Source organism: Colossoma macropomum, unplaced genomic scaffold (genome assembly GCF_904425465.1).
Source record: "Colossoma macropomum unplaced genomic scaffold, Colossoma_macropomum, whole genome shotgun sequence".
Taxonomy (NCBI): Eukaryota; Metazoa; Chordata; class Actinopteri; order Characiformes; family Serrasalmidae; genus Colossoma; species Colossoma macropomum.
The window spans coordinates 6,206,541-6,232,485 of NW_023494808.1; the positions used below are offsets into that span (position 1 = coordinate 6,206,541).

The 25,945-nt window shown below is 41.5% G+C and overlaps 1 protein-coding gene across 1 annotated transcript; it reads left to right on the forward strand.

Moving 5' to 3' along the window:
* The first annotated feature begins 7,892 nt into the window (after positions 1 to 7,892).
* Positions 7,893 to 20,329, forward strand: LOC118797917 (polymeric immunoglobulin receptor-like). Its single transcript, XM_036557218.1, has 4 exons — positions 7,893 to 8,029; positions 8,210 to 8,521; positions 8,751 to 9,074; positions 20,310 to 20,329. The coding sequence occupies exons 1-4, from the start codon at positions 7,990 to 7,992 to the stop codon at positions 20,327 to 20,329; spliced, it is 696 nt and encodes a 231-aa protein (XP_036413111.1). The 5' UTR covers positions 7,893 to 7,989.
* Positions 20,330 to 25,945: the final 5,616 nt, after the last annotated feature.

Below are 25,945 nucleotides of genomic sequence, written 5' to 3' on the forward strand. Positions count from 1 at the left end.
GGCACCTAGCCATGCAGTCTGCCTTCACAAACATTTGTGAAAGAATAGGTCTAAAGAGCTCACTGAATTTGAGTGTGGTGCTCTGATAGGAAGTCACTGTTGCAACAAGTCAGTTCATGATATTTCTTCCCTCCTAGATGTTCTACAATGAACCACGAGTGGTATTATTGAAAAGTGGAAGCGTTTAGGAACCACAGCAGCTCAGCCACTAAGGGTCAGACCACATACAGTTACAGAGCGAGTCGCTGAGTGCTGATTATTATAATATTATATATTATATTTATTCTGGTCTGTATTACTTCTGAAAGTGCTCTGAATATGTTCCTACATATGATCTCCATGTTTAATCTGTTTCCTTCATCTGCAGCTTTCTCTGTTATGATCACTCTGTGCGTCTGTGTGACTGTTCTGCTAATTGGAGGATCAACACTGATCTTCTGCTTACTGAGATGCAAGAAAACACATGGTACTGTACACGCACACACACACACACACATTAATACAATTCATAATTATGTGTGACTGTTGCCAACACTGAAGATAAACTCTGTTGTACATTGTTAATGATCTGGAACTGTAGATGTGACTTTCAGTATTTGGCTAATATAGCATTTGGAGCTCTGACTCATTGTTCAGAATATCACTCTTAGGGATGGAATTGTGGACATAGATTAAGTCTAATCTGTCGGTGCACTTATTTCCACTTTATAGGCTTAATCGAAAAGTAGCTTTGGCAGGATTTAATACTTCAAAAGGAGTATAAATTAAATCCTAGTTATGTAATATTTCCTCAACTGAATACTGAATTCACATCTAATGGAAACAAACTCCTTGATTAACATTTTCTCTTTTTCCACAGGGTCTGTCTCTGTAAACACTCAGACAAGAACACATAACACAGTGAGTAAAACAACTCTTAAAATGAATCTACTTCTCATTATTATCAAATACGAACTGTTTTAAAATGTTAAAAAATAAGAAACAACATTGTGCATACAGTAAAAAACATTTATTTAACAGGCACTTCAACTTAGAGTCTTTACATTGAATGCTCAGTGTAGCTTGACATGTGCTACCCCGGGTTTAAGGAGGAGGCTGGAGGCAGGGTTCAGGGTTGCAGCAGCCATATTTATTAACACACAAATAAACACAAAGCAACACAAAACCTAACCAAAAGGTACGCTGTGGCTTCAGTCAGCTAGCTAGACTTTTCAGTCTCTCACTCAAGCTTTCCAGCTCTTCTAATAACTTCAGTATCAGCTGGCTCTCATTAAGGGCAGCGTGAGCACCTGAGCTGAGAGGGAATGAGAGCGCGCCGCTCCGCCTCCTCATCACCGCACCCAGCTGGCAGCTCGGCCGCCCGGGCCAAACGTGAGGTGTAGTGAAGCGGCCTTGCTGCGCAACACGGGGCGGGGCCCGGGAGGCGGACGTTGGGACTTGCTCCTTGCCCTCGTGCCTCTCATTGCCGTCACCATCGTCTTCTTCCTCCTCCTCCCGCCATCACTCGCGTCACTCGGGTCACTTGGCGGGGCTCGGGCTTTGCGATCCGCCCCCTCCACCCTTTCGGCTCTCTCCCCACCGTCCTCGTCAGTGTTCATCGCCACTCGATGTTCGGGCCCCGCCTTCCTGCCAGCTCTCGTGGCCGTCATCGCCAGGGCCTGGGGGGCGGGCGCATGCCACACTCATGCCACAGCCTTTCCGCACCTGGATTCCTGGCCTGTCCACCATCCCAGTGAGGACAAGTGCTGTGGGGTGCCCGCTCTTCTGCAGTGGGTGCCCCAGTCCTCTTTCGGGGATGTGTCTTTGGCACAGCTGTACCTCCTGGCCTGGCAAAGGCTCCCTTTCTCCCTGGCAGCGCGAGTCATATCCTCACTTTTGGCAAGCACTGGCATTGTTGGGTGATTCCTAACAAGGTGGTGCATGACATGGAGATGGTTGCAGAGCTCCATGGCACACCCGACTCTGGGTGCACTGGTCTCCTCTGACTCGGGCAAGCAGCCAAACACCAGGTTCTTGGCATCCTCTCCATTGGCGTGACAGAGCACACCAATGCTGGAAGAGAGACGTGAAACTGCACCAACCGTCCCTTCTCTGCTGTGCACGGGGAACATACAGCTCCGCATCTGTGCAGACAGTAGAACCTGTGCCACAACTGCTTGTGTCAGTGCCTCACAGTAGCTGCCAGTACCAGCATTTTCAGTGGGGCACATGTGGCAGAACAGGGTGTCTGTGTCTATGATGAACTTGCTGCCGTCCCTCCATGCCTTATGCTTTATCATCATCCACTACATCATTGATGCGGCATGTTCAGCTCCTCCACAGTCAGCGGCTGCCCCCACAGGAATTCTGTGCAGAGTATGGCCCCCATGGACATGAACTGTCTTTGCCATCCACCATCAATTCTGTTGATGCACCGCTTACATTACTTTAAGCTTGGTGGCCTTATTGTACTACTGAGCCCAGTGTCTTGTTATGGCTGACACCACAATATTGATGTGTAGAATAGAACAACTGACTGCGTACACTGCTGCCTTCATAGAGCCCAGTTGGAGAATTATTATGTGTAAAGCAAGCAGTCAAACTCTATTTGATTTTGTTTATCTTTAGCATTCTAGGTGTAGAGCAGGGGTGTCTAACTCTGTCCCCGGTGATATACTGTCCTGGAAGGTTTAGTTACGATCTTAACCCAACATACCTGATCCAGTTAATGATGGTATTCAGGAGCATCTGAGTATTAGAGCCAGGTCTGATTAAACAAAAATCACCATGGCAGTAAATGTTTAGGGCCAGAGTTGGGAGCCCCTGCTGTCATGGCCATGTTGGGAAGTATTATGCGTGAAAGAATGAATGTGATGTGAGGCCTAAGGCTTGAGTTATTTTCCACTGTGTGTGTGTTACTCTGATTTCAGGCTGATGCTGATAATGAAAATGATCTGCCTGGAAAACAAAACATCAGCATGAGTCCAATCTACCAGAGTCTGGACCCCAACACCAACCAATCAGATTCAGTCTACCAGAGTCTTACCCCAAACATCAACCAATCAGATTCGGTCTACCAGAGTCTAAATCCAAACACCAATCAATCAGATTCACTCTACCAGACCCTAAACCCTGCCACCTGCCAATCAGATTCAGCCCACCAGAGTCTAAACCCCAACATCAACCAATCAGATTCAGTCTACCAATCTCTAAACCCCATCACCAATAAACCAGAATTAATCTACTAGAACTAGACTCTATTACCAAATATTCATTTTCAAAGAGTAGATCAGGGTATCCCGCCTTATCCACAACAGGCTGGTGTGGCTGTATGTTGTCATTATAAATAAACAGGAGTTCACCTGATTCCACTTGTTAAATCCTTTGGTCTTAGTCTTCCAACTCTGGCTTTCTACTCAGATCCACGTGTGGAAATCAGAAGAAACCTGTTAAACTCAACTGTAGTTCTGTAAACACAGTGTATGTATTATATTTAATAAGTTATAGATTATTGTTGTTTTTATTTGATTTATTTTATTATAGAGATTTTCTAGCTAGAACATAAATTACATTTCCATCCTAATATGATGTCATGATTTGTGCTCTTATTTACTCTGCCATGTATTCTCTGAATGTTATGTACAAAAAGTATCTGTTTGAAATGAATGTCAGTTGGATGCTGTAATTTTTTAATAATAAGTTCTGACTCTGTGGTGGATAATTAGCTTTCGTATATCTCTGTGTATTTTATATGGTTAAGGTTTTATGAGCTGTTTGTATCTCATTTTGTTGTCTTTTCATTTCTTACTTTCAGTTTAATAAATAAAACTGAACCTGAAATTTTGTTCCCTTTAAAATGTTCTGAATAATAGTTTGTTTTTAGAAAAAGGTTCTTTATGGACATTTATATCAAAGTGCTGTTTCAGTGAAACTTCTATTACAGAAACGCTGGAGCTGGAGCCCATCCCAGCGGCCACCAGGTGGAAGGCAGGACACCCCCCGGACAGGTCGCCAGCCCATCGCAGGGCTAAGTAATGAATAAATAAATTATAAAGAAAAGTATTGAAAAAAAATTTGAAAGAATTGAAACCGTTTTTTTCAGTTTACATCTTGGCAGACGACCACAACTCTGCTTGAAGGTCACCTTCATATTCCTCAGCACTGAAATGTTGAATGCATGTGTTGTATTACCTGTAAAAAGTTTGATATCTTGGTAAATAGATGACAGTCAACACTCCTCGCTTTCATGTTCTTTTAAATTTTGCCCTCAGACATGGCAGAAAAGGTCAGCAATGTTTTCATGAATAGTGCACAGTTATCAAGGACAAACTCATAATAAATCTTCACTGTAGTACTGTCCAGTATCTGGACGCTCAAGCTCTGCCTTCACTATTATTATTTCATTATTATTAGCTGCCAAATCAGCTTCCCAAAACCTGTTGACATCCCAACTCAGCTTTCACCCTGAGCAAGCAACTGTTAGCAGACTGGCTAACTAATCTTAGCTAAACTGGTACTATTTTCTTCTTACTTTGTTGTTTTAGACAAACATGGTGTTTATCTATTAAACTTAAAAGCTGATGTGTATGTCGTAACTGGTCGGTTTTGACTGAGGAGCGTGTGATGCAGTAAAGAGTGTATCGTCTCTGACTTTACATCTACAAGTTGGACCAACAAGGTAGGAGTGTCTAATAGAGTGGACAGTGAGTGGACACAGTGTTTAAAAACTCCAGCAGCACTGCTGTGTCTGATCCACTCAGACCAGCACAACACACACTAACACACCACCACCACGTCAGTGTTACTGCAGGGCTGAGAATAATCCACCACCCAAATAGTACCTGCTCTGTGAGGGTCCATGGGGGTCCTGACCACTGAAGAACAGGGTAACAAAGTATGCAGAGAAACAGATGGACTACAGTCTGTAACTGTAGAACTACAACATGCTCCTCTATGGTAAGTGGAGCTGATAAAATGGATAATAAATACACATACAAGGACATGTACCTCTATTCAGATTGAACAGCATCTGTAATAAACATATTATAACGTTCAAAAAATGTGTGCATGTTTATTTGGAGTTATTTTTTCTTTAACAGTTACTTTCTTATTTAAATCTGTAAGGAATCTTTTTATGAAGATGGGCTAGCGGCTTTGTTCTGTGTTTATGCCAGTACAACAGGAAGTACTGGTCAGCTGTTGGCCTGAAGCCTTGCTTATTTGTACAGTGTGGCTGTGGCAGATACAGCATTTAATTAAGCAGAAGTGTAAGGTTTTTGGGAGGCTGGGAGGAGTGAGGACACTGGGAGCAGGTGTGGAGACACCTGAGTTTGCTTTTATTTTGTGTGCAGCTCAATATCACTCGGCTTTCAGCCAGTATACAAACTAAAGGGCAGGCCCGCAGGGGCTTTTCAGTCTTTTCTTTTTTTTTGTCTCCTTCTCTCTCCGGGCTCTGCCTCCTACTGAGAGGTTATTTACCTTTACAGATTTTAGCAGACGCTCTCATCCAGAGCGACTTACAAAAAGTAAGTTACCAATGGGTTAGAGAGAAAGTCAGTCCTGAGCTCAGATACTGCTAGAATCAGAAAGTCATTATTGACACCTAGAGAGGTTATAAGTAGGCTGGCACAAATAAAGCACAGGTGAATCTTATCAGCTACTCAGCCCACTGGTTCAGCATGACTGGCTCTCCATCCTGCTACACCCCTTCTCCTCAATCAGTCAGGGGACAGAAGAGCTCAGTATAGCAGTGCTGGCTAACTCAGAAGCTGGCCACTATGGCACGCCATTACCAGCTGCTGGACGTGTGGCTGTCTGAGATATCTGGCCAGGGCAGAGCTGCAAGTGGCATGAGACTATTGCCGGCTAGCTTTGTCCTTTGAGGGTGAAGTCAAAAAGAACAGCACCAGCGGTGAACAAACAGTGACTGTGGTGGGGCAAACATCCATATCAGACTTCTGCAACTGTGCAGAGCTGAGCTGCAGTGCATGAAGATGTTCCATGCCCAAGTGTCATGTACAAGAGAAATGTATCATTCTCCTGCTGTACTACACCCAATCTGGGAGCAGAACAGCACAGTGCCACCTGGAGCAATGGGCAGTTACACAACCAGGAATACCTGGTCAGTAGTGAGATTTAGACCCACAACCTTCCGGCTGATGGCTCAGCTCTCCTACCACTAGGCTACCGGCCACCCCAAGTGGTGCCTGCTTTGTTTAAGCTGGAGGGCATGACAGCTCATCTCTGCACAGTGACCGATTAGTTAGCATCGATATTGGGGAGGGGAAGGCTGATGCTGACAGTCAAGGGCAAGAAGATTAGCATTTTATGTTAATAGCTGAAGTCCAAGATGAGCGTTCTAGGCCTAGACTTTTTAAAAAACAACATTTGCCAAATGGACCTAGAGAGCGGCACACTGAGTCTCAGAAACTTCCATGTGGTGATGATGAAGCCACTGGTTACCCAGGTTATAGTAGAACATGCAGCATCAGAGATGCTTGTAGGATCTCCGGGGCAGAGCAGCACCAGTGATCCAGCATCAGTGACACAGAGGATTTTGGAGAATGTGAACGGTGGCCGTGAGGAGCACCACCACTATCACTGTTACTGCTGCTGCTGCCATCGGCACCCTGAGTGGCAGAGGAGTTGAATGGTGAGCTGTGAGAACTTCTGCCATGCCTAGTAGGAGGACAGGGAGCAGTCTGTGCATTGCTGTGACCAGTGCATGATTAAGAAAAGCCTCTGCAGCAGTCACATGCCCTTCCTCACTCTCTCTACACTGGGGCACTGATGGAGATGATGCCAAAGTGTTGGTGTTCAGCTGTCACCAGCAACATGAGTATGGATGACTCATTAGCCAAGGGAGTCCCTCACCCCAGCATGGCCCAGGAGAAGAAGGCAGCTCCCAGGTCAGTTCAAAGACTCTGTGGTCCTTGAGGGGGTAGTGTAACATATTCAAGATGGATATTTATTTGGAGTCATTTATTCTTTAACAGTTATTCACTGAGTTTATTCTATAAAAAACCTTTTCATTAAGGTGGACTACCTGTTCTGTGTTTATGCCTGTACAACAATAAGTACTGCTCACTCAGGGCTCGGATGTGAAGAAGTGCAGACCTGAGCTAAGCTAGAGATAGCCGTTAGCCTGATGCCTTGCTAATTTGTACAGCGGGCTGTGGCCGATACAGCCTTTGGTAAAACAAACAAGTCATGCAGAGAGTTGTTTGTCTCCTTAAATAGCATAAAATGCAACAATATTTATGAATATTAGTGGGGTTCTAAAGAATATTTGGTTACTAAACTCATTCCTGGCTTTGCTTCCTCTGTGTGCCATTAGGCCAAAGATGCTGCACCATTAAATGATATTCAAATCATAAACCTGTTCTTTAGAGACATGAAGTGTAAAGGTGTGAAGTGGACATACAGTATCACCACTTACAGAAGGGGACAGAAGAGTAAGAAAAGCAAAATATAATAACTACTGTATTATTGACTATTGATTATTGTAGTTTTTATATACAGTGTCTAATCGCTATACTGAATTCATTGCGTATATATAGTAGACTGACCACACCATAGTCAAATGTTTTCATTATTCATGTGTGACAGATTTTTGTTGTGGGAAGATCTCACAGTCTGGTTACACTGGTGAGATCAGTGAGGCTGGACTGTGTTTATTTAGACCAGAGAGCAGTGAAAGGGACATTAGGTACGTTCTCCTCACAGACAAAGTAAGACTATACATCACTATATACTATACATCAACATTCAGCCCCTCCTTATCTCTTACACTTGGTGTTTAGTCAGTGATGTTGGTGGGAGGAGCTGTGAAGCTGAATATATATGACTCATTTTAAAGAAACAGGAAATGACCAACACCCACCATAGACACAATAGTGTTTTGTGTAGGACTGAAAGGAGCCGTTTCCCTCTGAACAATACAGGACTGACCTTGGAGAACGGTGGACTGGAGTTTATATGAACATCACTGAGACTGAAGTTTAGACCAGAATGAAGATTCTCCTCATCTTCACCCTCCACCTGATCTCAGGTCAGATTCACAGCTTCAAAATAAAGTAGAAACAACAGAAAGTCAAACTACAAAACAGAGATATTTACAGGTCATATTGATCAGAGTTAGATTCAGATTTTACATGATGGATGAGGAGCTGTGTGTAGTTGTTCTTAATGAGATTAGAGAGGTCAGTGAAATGTTGAATGTCATTGACAGGTGGAGCGGCTGGTATTGATGTGATCGGCTTCCTGGGAGGAAGAGTTTCAATCACCTGCAGACACAATAATTATGGAAGGGAAAGGAGGTTTTTTTGCAAAATGAAAACACAAACTGAGTGTGACTATATTACAGTTACTGAGTCTCAACAGTGTAACACATGGATTCATAAAGACAGATTTGATCTACATGATAACTGTCACACAGCCCTCATACTGACCATCAGACAGCTGAGCTCAGAGGATGCTGGGACATATAGCTGTGGAGAGGGTGGGAGGTGGAGTCATCAGTTTAACCTCCAAGTGATCAGAGGTGAGAACCTTTAGAATCTGTTTGTTTCTATAAAATTAATCCATTTTAGCATTAAAAAATCTGTCATTATTCCAAACTGAGCAGATGCTCAAATAACAGAGAAGCCCTGAAATATATTTAAGGGGAAAACATTAATTTTAATTCAGTAATTTGATTCAATAAATTCCTATTGACATACACAACATTAGTAGATATATTAATATATTTATTAACTTTGTATGATTAACAGATCCATGTTGTTTGGGGTCAAAGACTGTGTCTGGTTATCTGGGAGAGACTGTCACCATCAGCTGTTCATATCCAGAGCAGTTTAAAACAAACTACAAGTACTTATTTAAACAGAATGGTCAGTATTTTACTGAAGTGATCCGAACCACAGAGACTCAGAGAGACAGATTCTCCCTCTCTGATGACAGAAACTCTAAAGTTGTCAGTGTGAGAATCAGTGATGTGAGTGAAGATGATGGAGGAGTTTATTTCTGTGCAGTGAGTGTTGGAGGAGAGTCAGTCATTTATTACTCCCTCTACACAGAGATTCAGCTACAGGTCACTGGTGAGATACATTATTTTATTACTACTGTTTACATCATTACAGCCCTGGGTGCCAACTTCTGTTAAAGACTCACGTCCTCTTCTGATGACAGATGTGTTATTTGGGGGGAAGATTAAACAGGATCATCAGGGATCACGGCTGAATATACTGCAGCATTTACCTCTAGGAAAGAAGGACACTCAGCTTATGCACAATACATTGTGCTTTATTAACAGCTGTACTGACCACAGCTTTACCATACATAAATAGGACATTTAGCTAAAAGCTAGCTCAAGCGTTACCCGAAGCCAAGAGAATCTCTGACTACGTCTGCATTCTTTGTGTCCGAGCCCCCGACTGACTCAGTTTGTACCGTTGTAACAGATTTATTCCCACGGGGCTGAGTAGCCCCACCTTTAGAATAATAGATCTGGGCCAAGCTGGGCAGGAAGTGTCATACATAGAGGCTCTCAGGAGGTGCTTCACTGGCTGTTGGGGAGACCTTAATATTCATAATTTTAGGTGCTGTTTCTAGCTGAGTGTGTGTAAATATAATTTGTTTGTTCAGTTTTGGGCTGTGGGTAGTTTGTGTGGGTCTAGTGTCTAACATAAAGGAGAATTGTATGGCTAGAAGTGACCTGTCTGCTATCACAGCAGCTTGGTTAGCACTGGGCAGCGGTTCTCCCTTGCTGTTTTGTAATAAAAGAGCATTCACCTTTAAAGTGCATTATCTCCTGCGTCTGTGTCTTCACGAATGCCACAGTGTCATTATTAATTTACATTTTTTTATTATTTTAAAACACGCTCTGCATAGCGTGAGCAATGTGAAACGTTTCGCTTTTCATTTTGACGCTTATGTTGAAAGGTCAGAGCCGATTTTTCTGCATGCTGCACGTTAAGCAGCAAAATACAGTGAGTTTGGCCATAAGAATAAATGAAAATGAAACAGAATACCTAACAAAACTTTTGAAAATATTATCATTCCTGAACATGATCAAATGAAATACTGCAAAGACAATGAATGAACTGAATGGAACTGTGTATACAGAATTCCCAGGTGGTCTACCAGGCTTGAAACGATCAAAACGATATTTCAGAGTTTTGAGTTAAACTATTCTGTGAGATGTATAGATGTAGCCTTTCTGGACATCTCTGATTATCACAGGGCAGAGGGGAACCATCAGAAGGATTAAATTAACGAAGCCCCGTTTTCTCCCTCTATCAGAATTTTGCTGTATCTGCTATTGCTGGAAAGAATGCTGGTGATTGGTGGTCCAGCTATAAATTTGCAGAGGACCAAGCAATAGTACTTCAAAGACCAATTTCAAATGACAGTAAAATTGACCAATCATATCTTCCCTCTAAAGGGTGGGCTTTGTTATCGCTAACTTTATGCCAAGATCTGCCTAATGTGGAGACATGCAGGCTCTAGAGACAAAGCTAGCTAGCTTGTTGGATCATGGTGGAGGTCGAAAGTTACTTTAATGCCAGTGAGGAGGACGTCGCTGTGAATTTATTATCCATGCCAACTTTAAATGAAAGGACAACTTACACTATAACTTAGTTTGGTGCAAAAGTGGCTTTTGAGAGGCATTTCAGCTCCAGCAGTTACACCACGATACCCCTGAATGACAGGATCGACCAAGGAGCAGAAGCTCTACTGCTGGGACTGCTTGCTGTTGGGCGTGGTGAGGGTCTCAGGCCAGAGATGGATTGTGTGATTTAGGAAGATTATCCAAGTCAGCCCATAATCATCAGAATGCATGAGAAGCAATTGTTGATTAATGTAAAAGCAAAGGATCATTTGTGTGACCCCTCCATCCAACCACTCCAGCCAAAAGAACAGGAGGATGGACTTCCTTATGTTTTGACTCTGTCGTGCCAGCTGATTTTATTCTGGTCGCCGCTGACACTGTTTGTGTAATGTGGAGGTTTATTTGAGAAAATGGTCATTAAGCAGAATTAGTCGTCTTTTTTACGCTGATGTGTCTGACTCTCATGGCTGCTTGGCCGTGTGTGCTGTCGTGATGTGAAGGCTTGTATGAAATGCTGTTGGTTCTGTGTGGTAGGAGATCATGACTGTCATGCATTTTCTGAAGAGCACACAGAACTTGTACAATGATGTGATAATTTGTAAGGAGGATTTCCATTTTGCCCTCTTTGGGCTATTGGTTCATTGCATTTATAGGGCTGAACTATCATATTAATTTTAGTTTCTTAACTTTTGCTGTACTTTAGGAGAGGATGGGGGTCAGACGGCAGATGTTTAAGAGTCACGGTTCCCTGAATGGTGTAAGCTTTTATAGCATCCTGGCTGTCTGGCATCATTAGGCTGAAGAGCTGAGCCAGCTAAGGAGAAATCTTTGGATAGACCGAATAAACAGGGAAAACTCTGGGCAGTCTCCTTATAACATTACCAAAGACTGCTCTCATCAGTCTGTCACAGTGAGGCAGTTAGAATGAATGAATTCCATCATGATATGTGTAGATGTTCTTACAACATCTCTGACAGCATCGTAAAGTTATTATAATGATGTGTGACATAACATATCTGTAGGCCACTGCACCAACAGGGATTTTAAGATGTCACATTCTGTAATTCATTATGTTGTAAGGCAGTTGTCAGTTGTCTCAAGTGTCATAATATCTTTCACAAAATATATACTACTAGAGTACAACCCCATTTCCAAAAAGGTTCGGACTCAAAATATAAATAAAAACATAATGCTGTGATGTGCAAATCATTTAAACTCTATGTTTAAATGAAAATAGTAGAACACAACATGTCAGATTGAAACTGGGAAATTTGTTTCAAAAAAGTTGGGACGGGGGCATGTTTACCACTGTGCTACATCACCTCTTCTTTGAACAACACTCTGGGAACTGAGGAGATGAACTGCTGTAGTTTTGAAAATGAAATGTTTTCCCATTGTTGCTAAATATAGTATTTTAAATAGCAAATGATATCAGTGCGTGACAGGTCTGGACTGCAGGCTAAGCAGTTTGGTACTCAGACTCTTACTACAGAGCCATGCTGTTGTAACATGTGCAAAAGTGTTTTGACATTCTCTTGCTGAAAAAAAGTCATCTGAATGGCAGGACATGTTGCTCCAAAACAGATGTGCAAGTCACCCATGCCATGTGCACTAATGCACCCCCACACCATCACGGATGCTGGCTTTTGAACTGTGCATGGGTAATGAGCTGGATGGTTCCTCTCTTCTTTAGCCTGGAGGACACAGCATCCATGATTTCCAAACAGAATTTCAACTTTTAATTTTGTGAGACCACAGTTTTCCTCTTTGCCTCAGTCCATATTAAATAATCTCAGACCCAGAGAAGGCGGTGGTGTTTCTGTATCCTGTATATGTAGGGTTTCTTCTTTGCATGGTAGAGTTTTAACTTGCATTTGTGACTGCAGCGCCGAACTGTGTTCACAATGGTTTTCTGAAGTGTTCCTGAGCCCAATAAAATTTTGCAGTCTCAACATTTGATATGTTGTTTTATACTATTTTCAATCAAACATAGGGTTTCCCTGATCTGCATATCATTGCATTTTGATTTTATTCACATTTTGCAGAGCATCTCAGCTTTTCTAGGCACAGTGTTGTACATGGAGCAAAGCTTAGCATGTGAAAAAAACTATTCATGGCATTCAACATTATGACACCTGTCATGACAATTACTGGTAATGGTAATAACTCTGATATTACTTGACATAATCTGTCATGAAAAACCCTGACAGCATACAGCACACTGCATGGCTTTGTCAGTGTTATGTGGAGGGTTTTAAGGCCAGTTTGGGTGCAGACTCCCATTCCAAAAGGAAGGAGCACATCCGATTCCGCTGTTTAATCAATTAGACTCAGTCTTCACACAATTGACCAGGGCTGCAATCAGCCCTGATAAAAGATAGCAAATCATTTATTTAAATGGAAATGGTGGTGCGATGAACACTGTGTTGTGTTACTCAGGTGTTACTACTATGGCAGTTTAGAAGGCCATGCTTGGTGTTCTTCTAGTGTATTATATTAAAAAAAAATTAGAATAAAATACTTAGTACAAACATGTCTTCTAATGTTCTCAATTGTTGTGTTCACCAAGCTGCAATGGCCGCATTTGTAGAGGACTTTATTAGAATCCATTGTGTGCTGCCTTTTTTAATACCATACCCTAATGTCTTCACTAATATATGAAAACACTAAAATTCTGACATTCTTTGCTACTTAAGCTGATAGTGGACATTAACGTGGATTATGCTTTTTTCTTTTCTGTTTGCATATTTGTCAATATATAAACACCACTGGACACTACAGACTCCACCAAAGCGAAGCCAGGAAGCACAACAAACACAGATCAGTCTGGTAAGACATTTCCATTAATTGCTTTAATGTAAGAGTATCTGTATATTTTATTCATATCTGTGGACGTTTAGCTCTTTGCTAGCTAAAAAGCTAGCTAGCTTGTTGGATTATTGTGGAGGCCAAAAGTAACTTTAATGCCAGTGAGGAGGAAGTCACTGTAAATTTATTATCCATGCTAACTTTAAATGAAAAGTTGGAGTTAATCGGCAAAGGACAACTTACACTATAGCTTAGTTTGGTGCAAAAGAGGCTTTTGAGAGGTATTCAACTCCAGCAGTTACACCACGATACCCCTGAATGACAGGATCGACCACGGAGCAGAAGCTCTACTGCTGGGACTGCTTGCTTTGTGGTGCGGAGAGCAGGTCTTGGGCCAAAGATGGATTTTATGATTTAGAAAGTTTACCCAAGTCAGCCCATCATCATCAGAATGGTTGAGAAGAAATTGTTGATTCAGTTAAAAGCAAAGGATCAGTTGTGTGACCCCACCATCCAACCACTTAATCCAAATGGACAGGAGGATGGACTTCATTGTGTTATGACTCCGTCGTGCCAGCTGATTTTATTCTGCCCACCCCTGACACTGTTTGTGTGATGTGAAGGTTTATTTGGGAAAACGGTCATTATGCGGAATTAGTGGTAATTTTTCTGATGCTGATGTGTCTGACTCTCCTGGCTACTTGGCTGTGCATGCTGTCGTGATGTGAAGGCTTGTACGTCTGTGTGGTAGGAGGTCGTGACTGTCATGCATTTTCTGAAGAGCACATAGAATTTGTACAATGATGTGATTATTAGTAAGGAGGATTTCCATTTTGCCTAAGAATTTAGCTGTTTTGTTTAGGTGATAACCCTCTTTGTGCTATTGGTTCATTGGTTTTCTAGGTCTGAACAATCATGTTAATTTTTGTTTCCTAACTTTTGCAGTACTTTAGGAGAGGACACAGTAGGGGGTGGGGGTTCAGAGGGCCGAGGTTTAAGAGTCACAGTTTGCTATTGTCACAGGGCTGCCTTTCAAAATAAAAGTCATACGAAAAACAATATATAGTATTTAATTAACTACACACATGTTGCTGCCGCAGGACTTTATTAGAATCCATTGTGTGCTGCCTTTTTACCATGCACTAATGTCTTCACAAATGAATGAAAACACGAAAATTCTGACATTCTTTGCCGTTTAAGCTTATAATGGACATTAAGGTGGATTATGTTACTGTTATTTACTGCATATTTGTCAACATACAAACACCATTGGACACTACAGACTCCACCACAGCAAAGTTAGGAAGCACAACAAACACAGCTCAGTCTGGTAAGACATTTCCATTAATTGCTTTAATGTGAGTATCTGTATATTTCATTCATATCTGTGGACGTTTAGCTCTTTGCATGAAACAAACCCCCCGTTTTGCGGACATTAATGCACAACTGTAGCACAGAAGCATTTGCACACACTCAAACAGATGCAGCACATGGTAGCACCACACACACATCAGCTAACGGGGGTCGGTGTTGGGGGTTTCAGTTCTAAATTTGGTTCTAAATGGTATGAAAATGCTATGTGGTATGATTGTGGGTCACTCCTACAATCATATCACAAAGCTCAAAATAGTCATGGTAGCAAAACTGCCCAAAACAGTCTGAAATGCTGCTATAGTGAAACAGTATTTAAGAAGTAGAAAACAGTAGATATTTTAAATAGGTAGGGAAGCCTAAACCTATGAAAAGAAGCCTGATATTACCAGATTGGACATCATGGTAGAGGCTGCGAAAAGCCTGAAGAAGACATTGGAAGGGAGGAAGAGAAAAAGAGAGAGAGACCAAGCAAGAGACCAGATAACAGTGAATCTCAGACTGGCTTTTACTCATTGGTGAGAGACAAAAGAATCCAGGATATTCTCAGGCAGACAGTTTAAGGCTAGTAAAATAAATAGCGAGAAATAAATTCATCTCACACCAAAAAGTTTGGTAGGTCTTTGCCAATCTTGCGCCAAAAAAGCCTTGAAAGTTGAAAGAAAAGGAGCATAGAGCATAAATGTCACCAACGTTCTGCTGATCAATAACTGCAGTTCAAACCTCCTCTGGCATCATCATCATCATCACTAAAACTGCGCCGGGAGCTTCATGGCCTGAGTTTCCATGGCTGAGCAGCTGCATGCAAGCCTTACATCACCAAGCACAATGCCAAGCATCAGATGGAGTGGTGTAAATTGCCGCTGGACTCTGGAGCAGTGGAAACGTGTTCTGTGGAGTGACCAATCACACTTCTCTATCTGTCAGTCTGATGGACGAGTCTGGGTTTGGTGAATGCCAGTAGAACGTTACCTGCCTGACTGCACTGTGCCAGCTGTAAAGTTTGGTGGAGGAGGGATGATGATATGGGGCTGTTTTTCAGGGTTTGGTCTAGAACCCTTAGTTCCAGTGAAGGGAAATTTTAATGCTTCAGCACCAAGACATTTTGGACAATTGTGTGCTTTTAAACTTTGTGGGAACAGTTTGGGGAAGAACCTTTTCTGTTCCAGCATGACTGAGCCCCAGTGCACAAAGCAGCTCCATAAAGGCATGGCTGGGTGAGTCTGGTGTGGAAGAGCTACATATACTTAACCCATGAATGTCTGTCATTTGATTAAGACCTAGATTTGGATAAATCTCTTTTTGTGATAAGCACTGACTCTCTCTATTATCTCCCACACCTAGAAGCAAACAGCTCAGGTCAGGGAACAGGTAGAAATAGGTTACAGATTCAGTTCGGTTCAGGTTCAGTGCATCTAATCAGTCTAATCAGTCAGTTGTGTCTCTCCAGGTTTCTCCGTCACCATCATTGTGTGCGTCTGTATGGCTCTCCTGCTGATGATGAAGGGAGGATTGGCACTGATGTTTCTCAGACGCACCCAGGCAAAAGGTTCTGTTCACTTACACACACACATTTTGGGTGAACTGCATCAATTCAGATCAAATCAATAGCAGAGGGTTAATAGTGCTAACAGGGAAACAATTTAGGTTAAAGACTGTAGCTGTAAGAGAAGCCTCACTGACTAAATTGAGAGAAATCTTGTTGTGCTTGGGCCTGGTTTTAGCCATGACTGGATATATAGCAAAGGGGCAAGTGACCCCAATTCATCCATCTTTTTTCTAATAAAATTTCAAAATTGAATGTTTATTAGAAATCAGTTTATAGGTCTGTAAAGTGAACCAGTGCAAAGAAGGGACAATTTGCTTGTATGTATCGAGTGATGTGTTACCAGTAAAATAGCAGATTTGGAAAATTATCTATATAACCTACTTCTTATAATGCATTTATGGGCATTTTATTACTGTTGATATTTTCACATTTGTTTTCATCTCATGACACATGACTTTGTAGCAGATTTGGAAAATAAACTGTCTAATTTAATACTTAAACTTAAGAGTTTCTCAGTTGAATCAGGTAAATCTGTAAAAAATCTTGGTGTCCCGATAGATCCTGATCTGTCCTTCAATATGCATGTAACCATTATTACTAGAATAGCCTTCCTGCATCTCCGCAATATTGCTAAATTAAGAAATGCAGGTTGCAGAAAAGCTAGTTCATGCATTTATTACCTCAATGCTGGATTACTGTAATGCCCTGCTGTCTGGGTGTTCCAGCAAAAGCCTTAATAAGCTTCAGTTAGTCCAGAACACTGCAGCTAGAGTCTCACAAGAACCAGAAAGTTTGACCATATCAGCCCAGTTCTATCAACCCTACACTGGTTACCAGTTAAATTTCGCATCGATTATAAAATTCTCTTACTGACCTATAAAGCTCTAAACGGACTCGCCCCTCAGTACCTGAGTGAACTTCTCTCCTACTGTGAACCATCACGGCTACTTAGATCAAGTCAAGTCAAGTCAAATTTATTTGTATAGCGCTTTTTACAACTGATGTTGTCACAAAGCAGCTTCACAGAAATCCATTTAGGACAAAGTTTTAACATGAAATGTAAATCCTCCAGGTGAGCAAGCCAGTGGTGACAGTGGCAAGGAAAAACTCCCTCAGAGCTGGGGAAGAAACCTTGGGAGGAACCTAGGCTCACAAGGGGGGACCCATCCTCCTCTGGTCAAACTACCTACAAAATTATTATACTACTAATATTAATAGTAATAGTAGTAGTAATAGTTAGGAGTCCACTTCAGTGTAGGGTGGGCAGCTAGTCCAAGGCAGGTGGCGGTAGCTGGGCAAGTGGCGGTGACTGGGGCGTGGGCAACTGGTCTGAAGCGGGTAGCAGGAGAGCTCGACAGACAATCATCCATCATCGGACAGGTGGGCAGTCGTTTACTTGGAAAAAGGTAGGGAGTTAGTTAGTTAGTTCTGTATGGGTTTTTGTATAATAATATGTAAAACATTTCCAGAGTGTGGCTAACGACTCCGGCAGATCTGACTATAACAGCTTAACTAAAAGGAGAGAACCAAAAGGGCACACAGATACGGGAGCACCCTGAAACAATTTGGCATCCCTCCGCTCCACCGTCCACAACCTGAGTGATCGCATGCGAGCGGTGGGACGACAGCACCAGCGTCTCAGTTTACTATAATTCCCTGCGTCCATGGACCCCTGGATCTGCTGCCTTTATCTAAGGGGGAACATTAACTACCAAAAGCTAAACTAAACAAGTGAGTTTTCAGCCTAGATTTGAAGATTGCGACTGAGTCTGAGTCCCGAACATTTTCTGGAAGATCATTCCAGAGTTTGGGGGCTTTATAAGAAAAAGCTCTTCCCCCAGATGAAACCTTCTGAATTCTGGGAACTATTAAAAAGCCAGCACTCTGTGATCTGAGTAATCGTGGTAGCTCGTAATGGGAAATAAGGTCTTGTAGGTACTCAGGAGCCCATGTAGGGCTTTATACGTCAATAAAAGAATTTTGTAATCAATACGGAATTTAACAGGCAGCCAATGAAGTGATGATAGAACTGGACTGATATGATCAAATTTTCTAGTTTTAGTGAGAACCCTGGCTGCAGCATTTTGAACTAGTTGAAGTTTACTTAAATTCCTGCTGGTGCATTCTGATAGTAGTGCGTTACAATAGTCTAGCCTTGAAGTAATAAAGGCATGTACTAATGTTTCTGCATCGTGCAGCGATAAGGCATTTCTTATTCTGGCGATATTATGAAGATGTAAAGAGGCTGTCCTAGTGATACTGCCTATGTGTTGATCGAATGATATATCTGGATCAATTATGACACCAAGACTTTTTGCTGCTGAACCAGGTATAACTGGAAAGTCAGCGAGATTTAAAATTAAATCTGATAATTTATTTCTTGCCACTTTTGGACCCAGAAGGAGAACCTCTGTTTTGTTACTGTTTAGAAGAAGGAAGTTACGCAACATCCAACCTTTCACATCTTTTACACAGTCCTCTATTTTCTTTAGCCTGTATTTGTCATCAGGCTTGGCTGATATGTACAATTGCGTATCGTCTGCGTAACAGTGAAAGTTAATGCCATGGTTACTTATAACTGTGCCTAACGGTAACATGTATAATGTAAATATTAATGGTCCTAAAATAGAGCCTTGCGGAATTCCAAATCATACTTGTGAATAATGGAAGATGAATCATTTACCTTTACGAACTGATAACGTTCCGTTAAGTAAGATTTGAACCATAATAGGGCTGTCCCTGTGATTCCAATCATGTTTTCTAGCCTTTCTAGGAGAATATTGTGGTCTATCGTATCGAAAGCTGCGCTGAGGTCAAGTAGCACCAACAGGGATATGTAGCCTTGATCAGAGGCAAGGAGAAGATCATTTGTTATCTTAACTAGAGCTGTCTCAGTGCTGTGATGTGGCCTGAATCCAGATTGGAATTTTTCATATATGTGGTTCTTATGTAGATATGAACTAAGTTGTTGGGCTACAGCTTTTTCTAAGATCTTAGATATAAATGGTAGGTTAGAAATAGGCCTGTAATTAGACAATACGCTAGCATTAAGGTTTGGTTTCTTGATCAGAGGTTTAATAACTGCTAGTTTAAAAGCTTTGGGTACATGGCCCAGGCTAAGGGATGAGTTTACTATAGTTAAAAGAGGATTAATGATAACTGGTAGCACTTCTTTGAGTAATTTTGAGGGAATTGCATCAAGTGTGCAGGTTGTGCAATTTGCAGAGGAGATAATCTTCTAGTTCTGGGAGGTTATCTACGAATTGTAAGGCGGTAAATGGTTTTATTGCGCGCTTTGTAGAATAGCGAGGGGACGTACATATATTATGGCTAAGACGTAGCTCATAAGAAATTAGGTAATGGTCGGAGATTACTGAGGTTTGCGGTAGAATATTAAGCCTTTTGGGTAATACCAACAGAATCTAGGATTGAAGTAAATGCCTTTTTTAGTGGGTCATCTGCCTTCTCAAAATGGATATTAAAATCTCCTACAATCATTACTTTATCATTGCACACAGCTAGGTTTGCAGCGAAATCACTAAATTCTTTTAGAAATTCTGAGTAGGGTCCTGGTGGTCTGTAAATGTTAAATAATTAAATGTGTTCTTTTTTGTGGCCGGATTTGTAATGTTGATGGAAATCACAAGGTGCTGTTCACTATTAGTACCTAGTTACATCGGGGGAGAGCCTTCTCATACAAAGCCCCCCAGGTTTGGAATAATCTTCCTGTCAATGTTCGGGACTCAGGCACAGCCTCAGTCTGTAAGTCTAGGCTAAAAACCCACTTGTTTAGTCAAGCCTTTGGTAATTAGTTTTCCCTGTTAGATAAAAGGTGCAGATCTGGGGGTTCATGGTCATGGAGTATTATGGTTAACTGGGAAAGTTGGTGCTGTCATCCCGCTGCTCTCACTCACTCAGGTTTGTTGACAGTGGAGTGGAGAGGCACTCAGGGAGCCTCATGTCTCTGTTACCTTTCTGGTTTCTCCCTTTTAGTAAAGGGCCGTAACAACTAGACCTGCCAGAGTTTCTGCTGTTCCGTTAATACTGTAATCTGTGATCAATCACTCTTTACAGAACTGACTCTCTGTGTGTTACTTTTTCTTTGCTGAGTTGAACAGAAGTCCATCCTGTGCCGTTTGATGCTGTTGCTTCTTCTGCCTTGATCGGGTGCCCACTGCTCGCCAGCCCTCTGGGTCTGTTTGACCACCATGGAGCTTCTCGCTATACAACACTGTGCAAACCTCACCCTCATGAACTTACCCTCCTGATGCTGCTGCTGCTGCTGCACAGACTCAGTCTATCTAATTATAATCATTGCTTCACCTGTTTTTCCCCATTTTTGATTCTAATATTTTATACAAACACTGTTTGCTATTCGGTGTTGACCAGAGAAGAATGGGTTCCCCTTTTGAGTCTTAGTTCCTCTCAAGGTTTCTTCCTGTTGCTCTTAGGGAGCTTTTCCACTGTCACCACTGGCGATGCTCACGTGGGCTCAGACCCAGATTTTTTTATGCAACTGCGTTGTAAAAAGCGCTATATAAATAAACTTTGACTTCAATTTGTCTTTGCATAGGCTCCGGCTCTTCATCAAACAGCAGAGAGAAAGGAAGCAATGCAGAAGTGAGTACCTGAATGTGTGTGTGCAGTACAATTCCCTCTGATCCTCTAAACTCTGTATTCACCACTGCACAACTACCCACAATGCCATCTCATCCCCCGAGGACTGTATATGTAGCTCCACAGTTACCCACACTCCCCTCTGATCCTCCCAATGAAGTTTATGCTAATGTCCAACTACCCACAATGCCCTATGATCCTCTCAATGAAGTGTATGCTACTGCCCAACTACCTACAAAGCCCTATGATTCTCCCAACGAAGTGGATGCTACTGCCCAACTACCCACCATCCCCTCTGATCCTCCCAACAAAGTGTATGCTACTGCCCAACTACCCACAATCCCCTCTGATCCTCCCAACGAAGTGTATGCTACTGCCCAACTACCCACAATGCCCTATGATCCTCCCAATGAAGTGTATGCTACTGCCCAACTACCCACAATCCCCTCTGATCCTCCCAACGAAGTGTATGCTACTGCCCAACTACCCACAATCCCCTCTGATCCTCCCAACGAAGTGTATGCTACTGCCCAACTAGCCACAATGCCCTACGATCCTCCCAATGAAGTGTATGCTACTGCCCAACTACCCACAATCCCCTCTGATCCTTCCAACGAAGTGTATGCTACTGCCCAACTGCCCACAATGCCCTATGATCCTTCCAACGAAGTGTATGCTACTGCCCAACTACCCACAATGCCCTCTGATTGTTTGGATACAGTACATGCTACTTGAAATACTTCAGGTAGTCCTACTAGCTCGAGAGTTGCTCCCTCTGATCTTCCCAACACAGTTCATGCTACTGCACAGGTACCCACAATCCCTTCTGATCCTACCGACGATCTCAGTGAGGTGAAAATCTAAAAGATATCATATGAAGCCTGTGAATGTGTGAATGTTGTCCCATTGATTGTTTAATATATTAGTGGTACAGACATCACCAAGTGTATTATACAGAGCTTTGTTTTTGCTTCATCCATGTAACTTTAGCAATGTTACCTTGAATTGTATCACATGCTTACTTGCTAAGAGCTTGCCGGGTATCTGGCTGCCACTTGTTTGGTCATCGGCTTAAGATTGTGATATGATCAAAACAAACTCACTCTTTTGAAAACTGTTTTTACTTCATGCCAGTATAAAATGGTGATTTCAGGGATGAATATGTCAAAACATTTTCAGTATTATTATATGATTATTTTATATTGTACTTCTAAGAAGCAATTTAACTCATGGTACACATTTGATGTTTTCAATATTGAGATGTTGATGACCAGATTATCTCGTTTTTTTCCAAAAACATCATGATTTAGAGTGTTTACATAGGTGCATATTAAGCTAAAAACCTGAGGCTTTTCTGTGAGGTTTCAGTTCTTGTCTGAACTTTTGATGCTATGAAAACATTTGTGTAATTACTGAATAATAAGCTTTAAGATGTAATAAGCCTGAGGATTAAAACATTTGGCTACTGGTTTGTACATTCTGCTGTTACAGTTTGATCTGCTTCAAATAAATATATGCAAAAAAATACCATACTGTTCATTCTTATGCAGTCTCTGAAAAATCTGTCATAACGCCAGCTAATTAAGCCACCGTTAATTGTTATTGTTTATATAAAAACAGTGAGCTTTGATCACCATCAGACAGTGGTTACAAATTATGCATTTAATCAGGAACTGGAAAAAGTCAGCAAACTTAACACATAAAAAAAATCAGATTGATAACTTGTCTACTCTTCCCTAATTCAGCTGCTGCACATGCTCTAATTTCATGTCAGTAGTCATTACAAAAGTGACACAACTGAAAATCAGAATTCTGATGGTTTTGTCTCAGAGCAAAAATGCTAAAAACCAACTAATTAAATTTAGTCTAAACGAATATATTTATACCTGTCTTGACAGCAGGCCTTAGAGAAGACGTTTAGCACTACTGGATCAGGGGCACCCCCAGAATTTTTTCATAGGCCTAATGAGGCCACTGAAAATCCTGGGGTGGTACACCAAAACCAAAAGCCAGAACTGAATTTCAGTAATTCTATTATGCTGCTGTAAATATAGACTAGTTGAAAATTATATCAATATGAGAGTTAAGGAATTGCATACTGATATCATTTGGATTCTTATTTTACAGTTAATGTTACTAATTGTCTGATCAGGGTCAAACCATTTGGATATCTATTTTTTTTTTTATGTCTGTAGGAGAGTAAACCAATACAACAAGAGTGTTGCATCAGATTCAGTTCCCCCTCAAATTCACCTTCCCCTTCGCAAATCAAGTCCCATATGCATTTTTGCTTGGTGGTCACCAATCAAAAATGGCCCACTTTCTAGGACCAGTTTTACAGTTTTCCCAGTCATAGGTGTCCAAACTCTTCCCCACAGGTATTCATTTCTCAGAGAAGAATGTGGGTGGACCAAATTTGGCTGGCCCTCCTAGCTATTGTTATTGCATGACCCTCAGTTTGCCTTGGAGGTATCTACTTCCACAGCAAAAGAGTAGACATTCATCTAGACACTTTATTGTCAATGATATGGTGAGTTTATGGTGGGCAATGGCATGATGAGGTACTTGTGATGACAAAGTGACTGAGAAAAAGTTCCTCTTATCTCCATCCCAGTACTGAATAAGGTTGAACGCACATCTAATTTGGTGTAGATACTGCTGCTGTCAGCTCTTCAACAGAACTCTTGAAATATCATGGTAGCATCATGCACCAAGTTAGATAAGCAGGGTCTATTTGTGAACTTTCCACAAGACTAGGGGATTTCCATTCAGTGCTCGAAAGAGAAGAGGTGCTGCACAGTCTCTTACTATTCCAGATGGCTTGAAACAAGTCAAAATCTCTGCAGCTTGCAAAACACCTGAGCTGATAATTCCTGGAACATTTGTATGTTTAAAATCCCATAGCAAAGTAAATGTCACATTAGGATCAGCATGCTAAATTCTGTCTGGTATCTGTAAAAGATCAGGTGGGGTCACTTCGATCTTTCTTAAAAACAAGTGTGGGGTGGATTCTCAGTAATGGAAGGGTTCACCACTATATTGCTGTCTGACTTTGCTGCAGACATAAGTCAAAATATGACACTAGAAGTAAACTCAACAGAGGCACTCGTGTTATACACATGTTTTTTGTGAGTTTTGCTTTTTTTTTAACCATTCGATGACCACAGAGGGTAGTGGGAGGAGATATGAGGTTGACCTTCTCTGCTTATAACCGAAAAAACAGGAAACAACAAAACCAGACAATACTGAAGGCAGTGAAAGACATATATGCCATCTATGTATATCTGTGATATATCTTGTCCACTATCTGATATCAGGTCAGTGGCTGTACTTACAGACAGTGTCATAGTTTCAGTTGGATAGTCTAAACTTCAGTTCTCACTATGGAATGAAAGTGAACTTTCTATTAATCAAATTAATCAAGGTTGAAAACAAACTGAGACTGTGGGATCTGTTGCTTGAGAGTCTACTGATTTAGAGCAAATGCCAACAAAGGGCATAGTAGCAATATGAGAACAGTAATAGTAAGACAGATACTAGTTGCCCCTCACATGTGGTCTGTTCCTTTGTACTAAATTTGAATGGTGGTGGGAGGAGCTGTGAAGCAATGTGTGTCATAGCAGAGAAACAGGAAACAGAAACACAAACCACAGGACTAGTGGTCACAGAACTGTTTTTAAACAACTGGGATCATTTACTTCGTAAAAAGAGGGGGTAGTGCATTAGTTCAAGAGCTTCTGAGATTCTTAATGCTCCTTTTGCCACCAGATGCTACATTGTATTTCTGGACCACCATGCCTGCTCCTAGCAGGAGTCAGGAAGTACAATGGACAATGGCTGCTGGGCGGGGGAGGACTAGTACTGCGTTAATAAGATATTTCAGCACATGGCACCACCCTTCATTTGTAGGAACTGTAAAGCTGAGATCCACCATCTTGACTTTTTTGTACATTGTGCATGTATGTTCTTCACAAAATGTATATATGATATTACTAGGTTCTCCACTAGATAGGACTTGTTTTTGCAGAATTTCCATAGATGATCTACCCTTGACATTGCTTTTTAGTCCAAGACTAGGCTTAATCCATTTAATGGAAACCTCCTTTTATCTTTATTAGGTGACTAATTCAACAAATGTTGTTATTTTAGTCACAACTGTAGTTGTTATCGCAGCTGTAGTGTGCAAAATCTTAAAAGGAACTCCAATAAGATGTGTACACCTCAATGCGCAGCACTTATCCTAAAATATTGAAATTTGTTCTTAAAATTGCACAAAATATTTGATTTATTATAAGGCATACTTTTAAGAACAACTTTGAATTACTAATTTTACAACTAACATTGCTCTTTTACATTAAGCCTATGTGTCTGGGTGGGTAGGAGGGCCCTTCCACACCCCCCCATCACTCAATGTGATGCTAGCCAGTGCAGGCGTCTGTTAGCTGAAGTAACAGAACTGGCAGTTAGTGTTCTCCTCCAAGTGTGTTCAGTTTTCCAATGATGTTATGGGAGCGGCAGTTTGAACAGATGTGGTGGCACTTCACAGGTCTCGGACTAAGCCTGTGCTAGCTTTGGCCCTCCTAGCGCTGGTGGTATCATGTGATTTGGGGTCCTAACTAGTGGGTGGACATGTCTAAATTGTGGAGAAAATTGGGAAAGAATAAAAAGAAAAACAAAAAAAAACATTTTCTCAACCTACTGACATAAATATGCTTGATTTAAGGACATAAATAGTGCAACAATTGAAGAATAACATTTCTCAGCATAACAAAGCAAAGAACTTGTGGATTTCATCATCTACAGTATATAATCTCATTAAAAGACTCCGACAATCCAGAGAAATCTCTGTATACAAGGGACAAGGCCTTAAAACCAATACTGGCTGGCCGCGAACTTCGGGCCCTCAGGCAGCACTGCATTAAAAACAGACATGATTCTGTAGTGGAAATCATTGCATGGGCTCAGGAACACTTCCAAAAATGACTGTCAGTTTGTTGCTGCATCCACAAATT

Coding starts and splice junctions, on each gene's coding strand:
- LOC118797917 (XM_036557218.1), top strand. CDS start 7,990: ATGAAGATTCTCCTCATCTTCACCCTCCACCTGATCTCAG. Junction 8,030..8,209: donor CACCCTCCACCTGATCTCAG/GTCAGATTCACA, acceptor TGTCATTGACAG/GTGGAGCGGCTGGTATTGAT. Junction 9,075..20,309: donor GATTCAGCTACAGGTCACTG/GTGAGATACATT, acceptor TCTCCCTTTTAG/TAAAGGGCCGTAACAACTAG.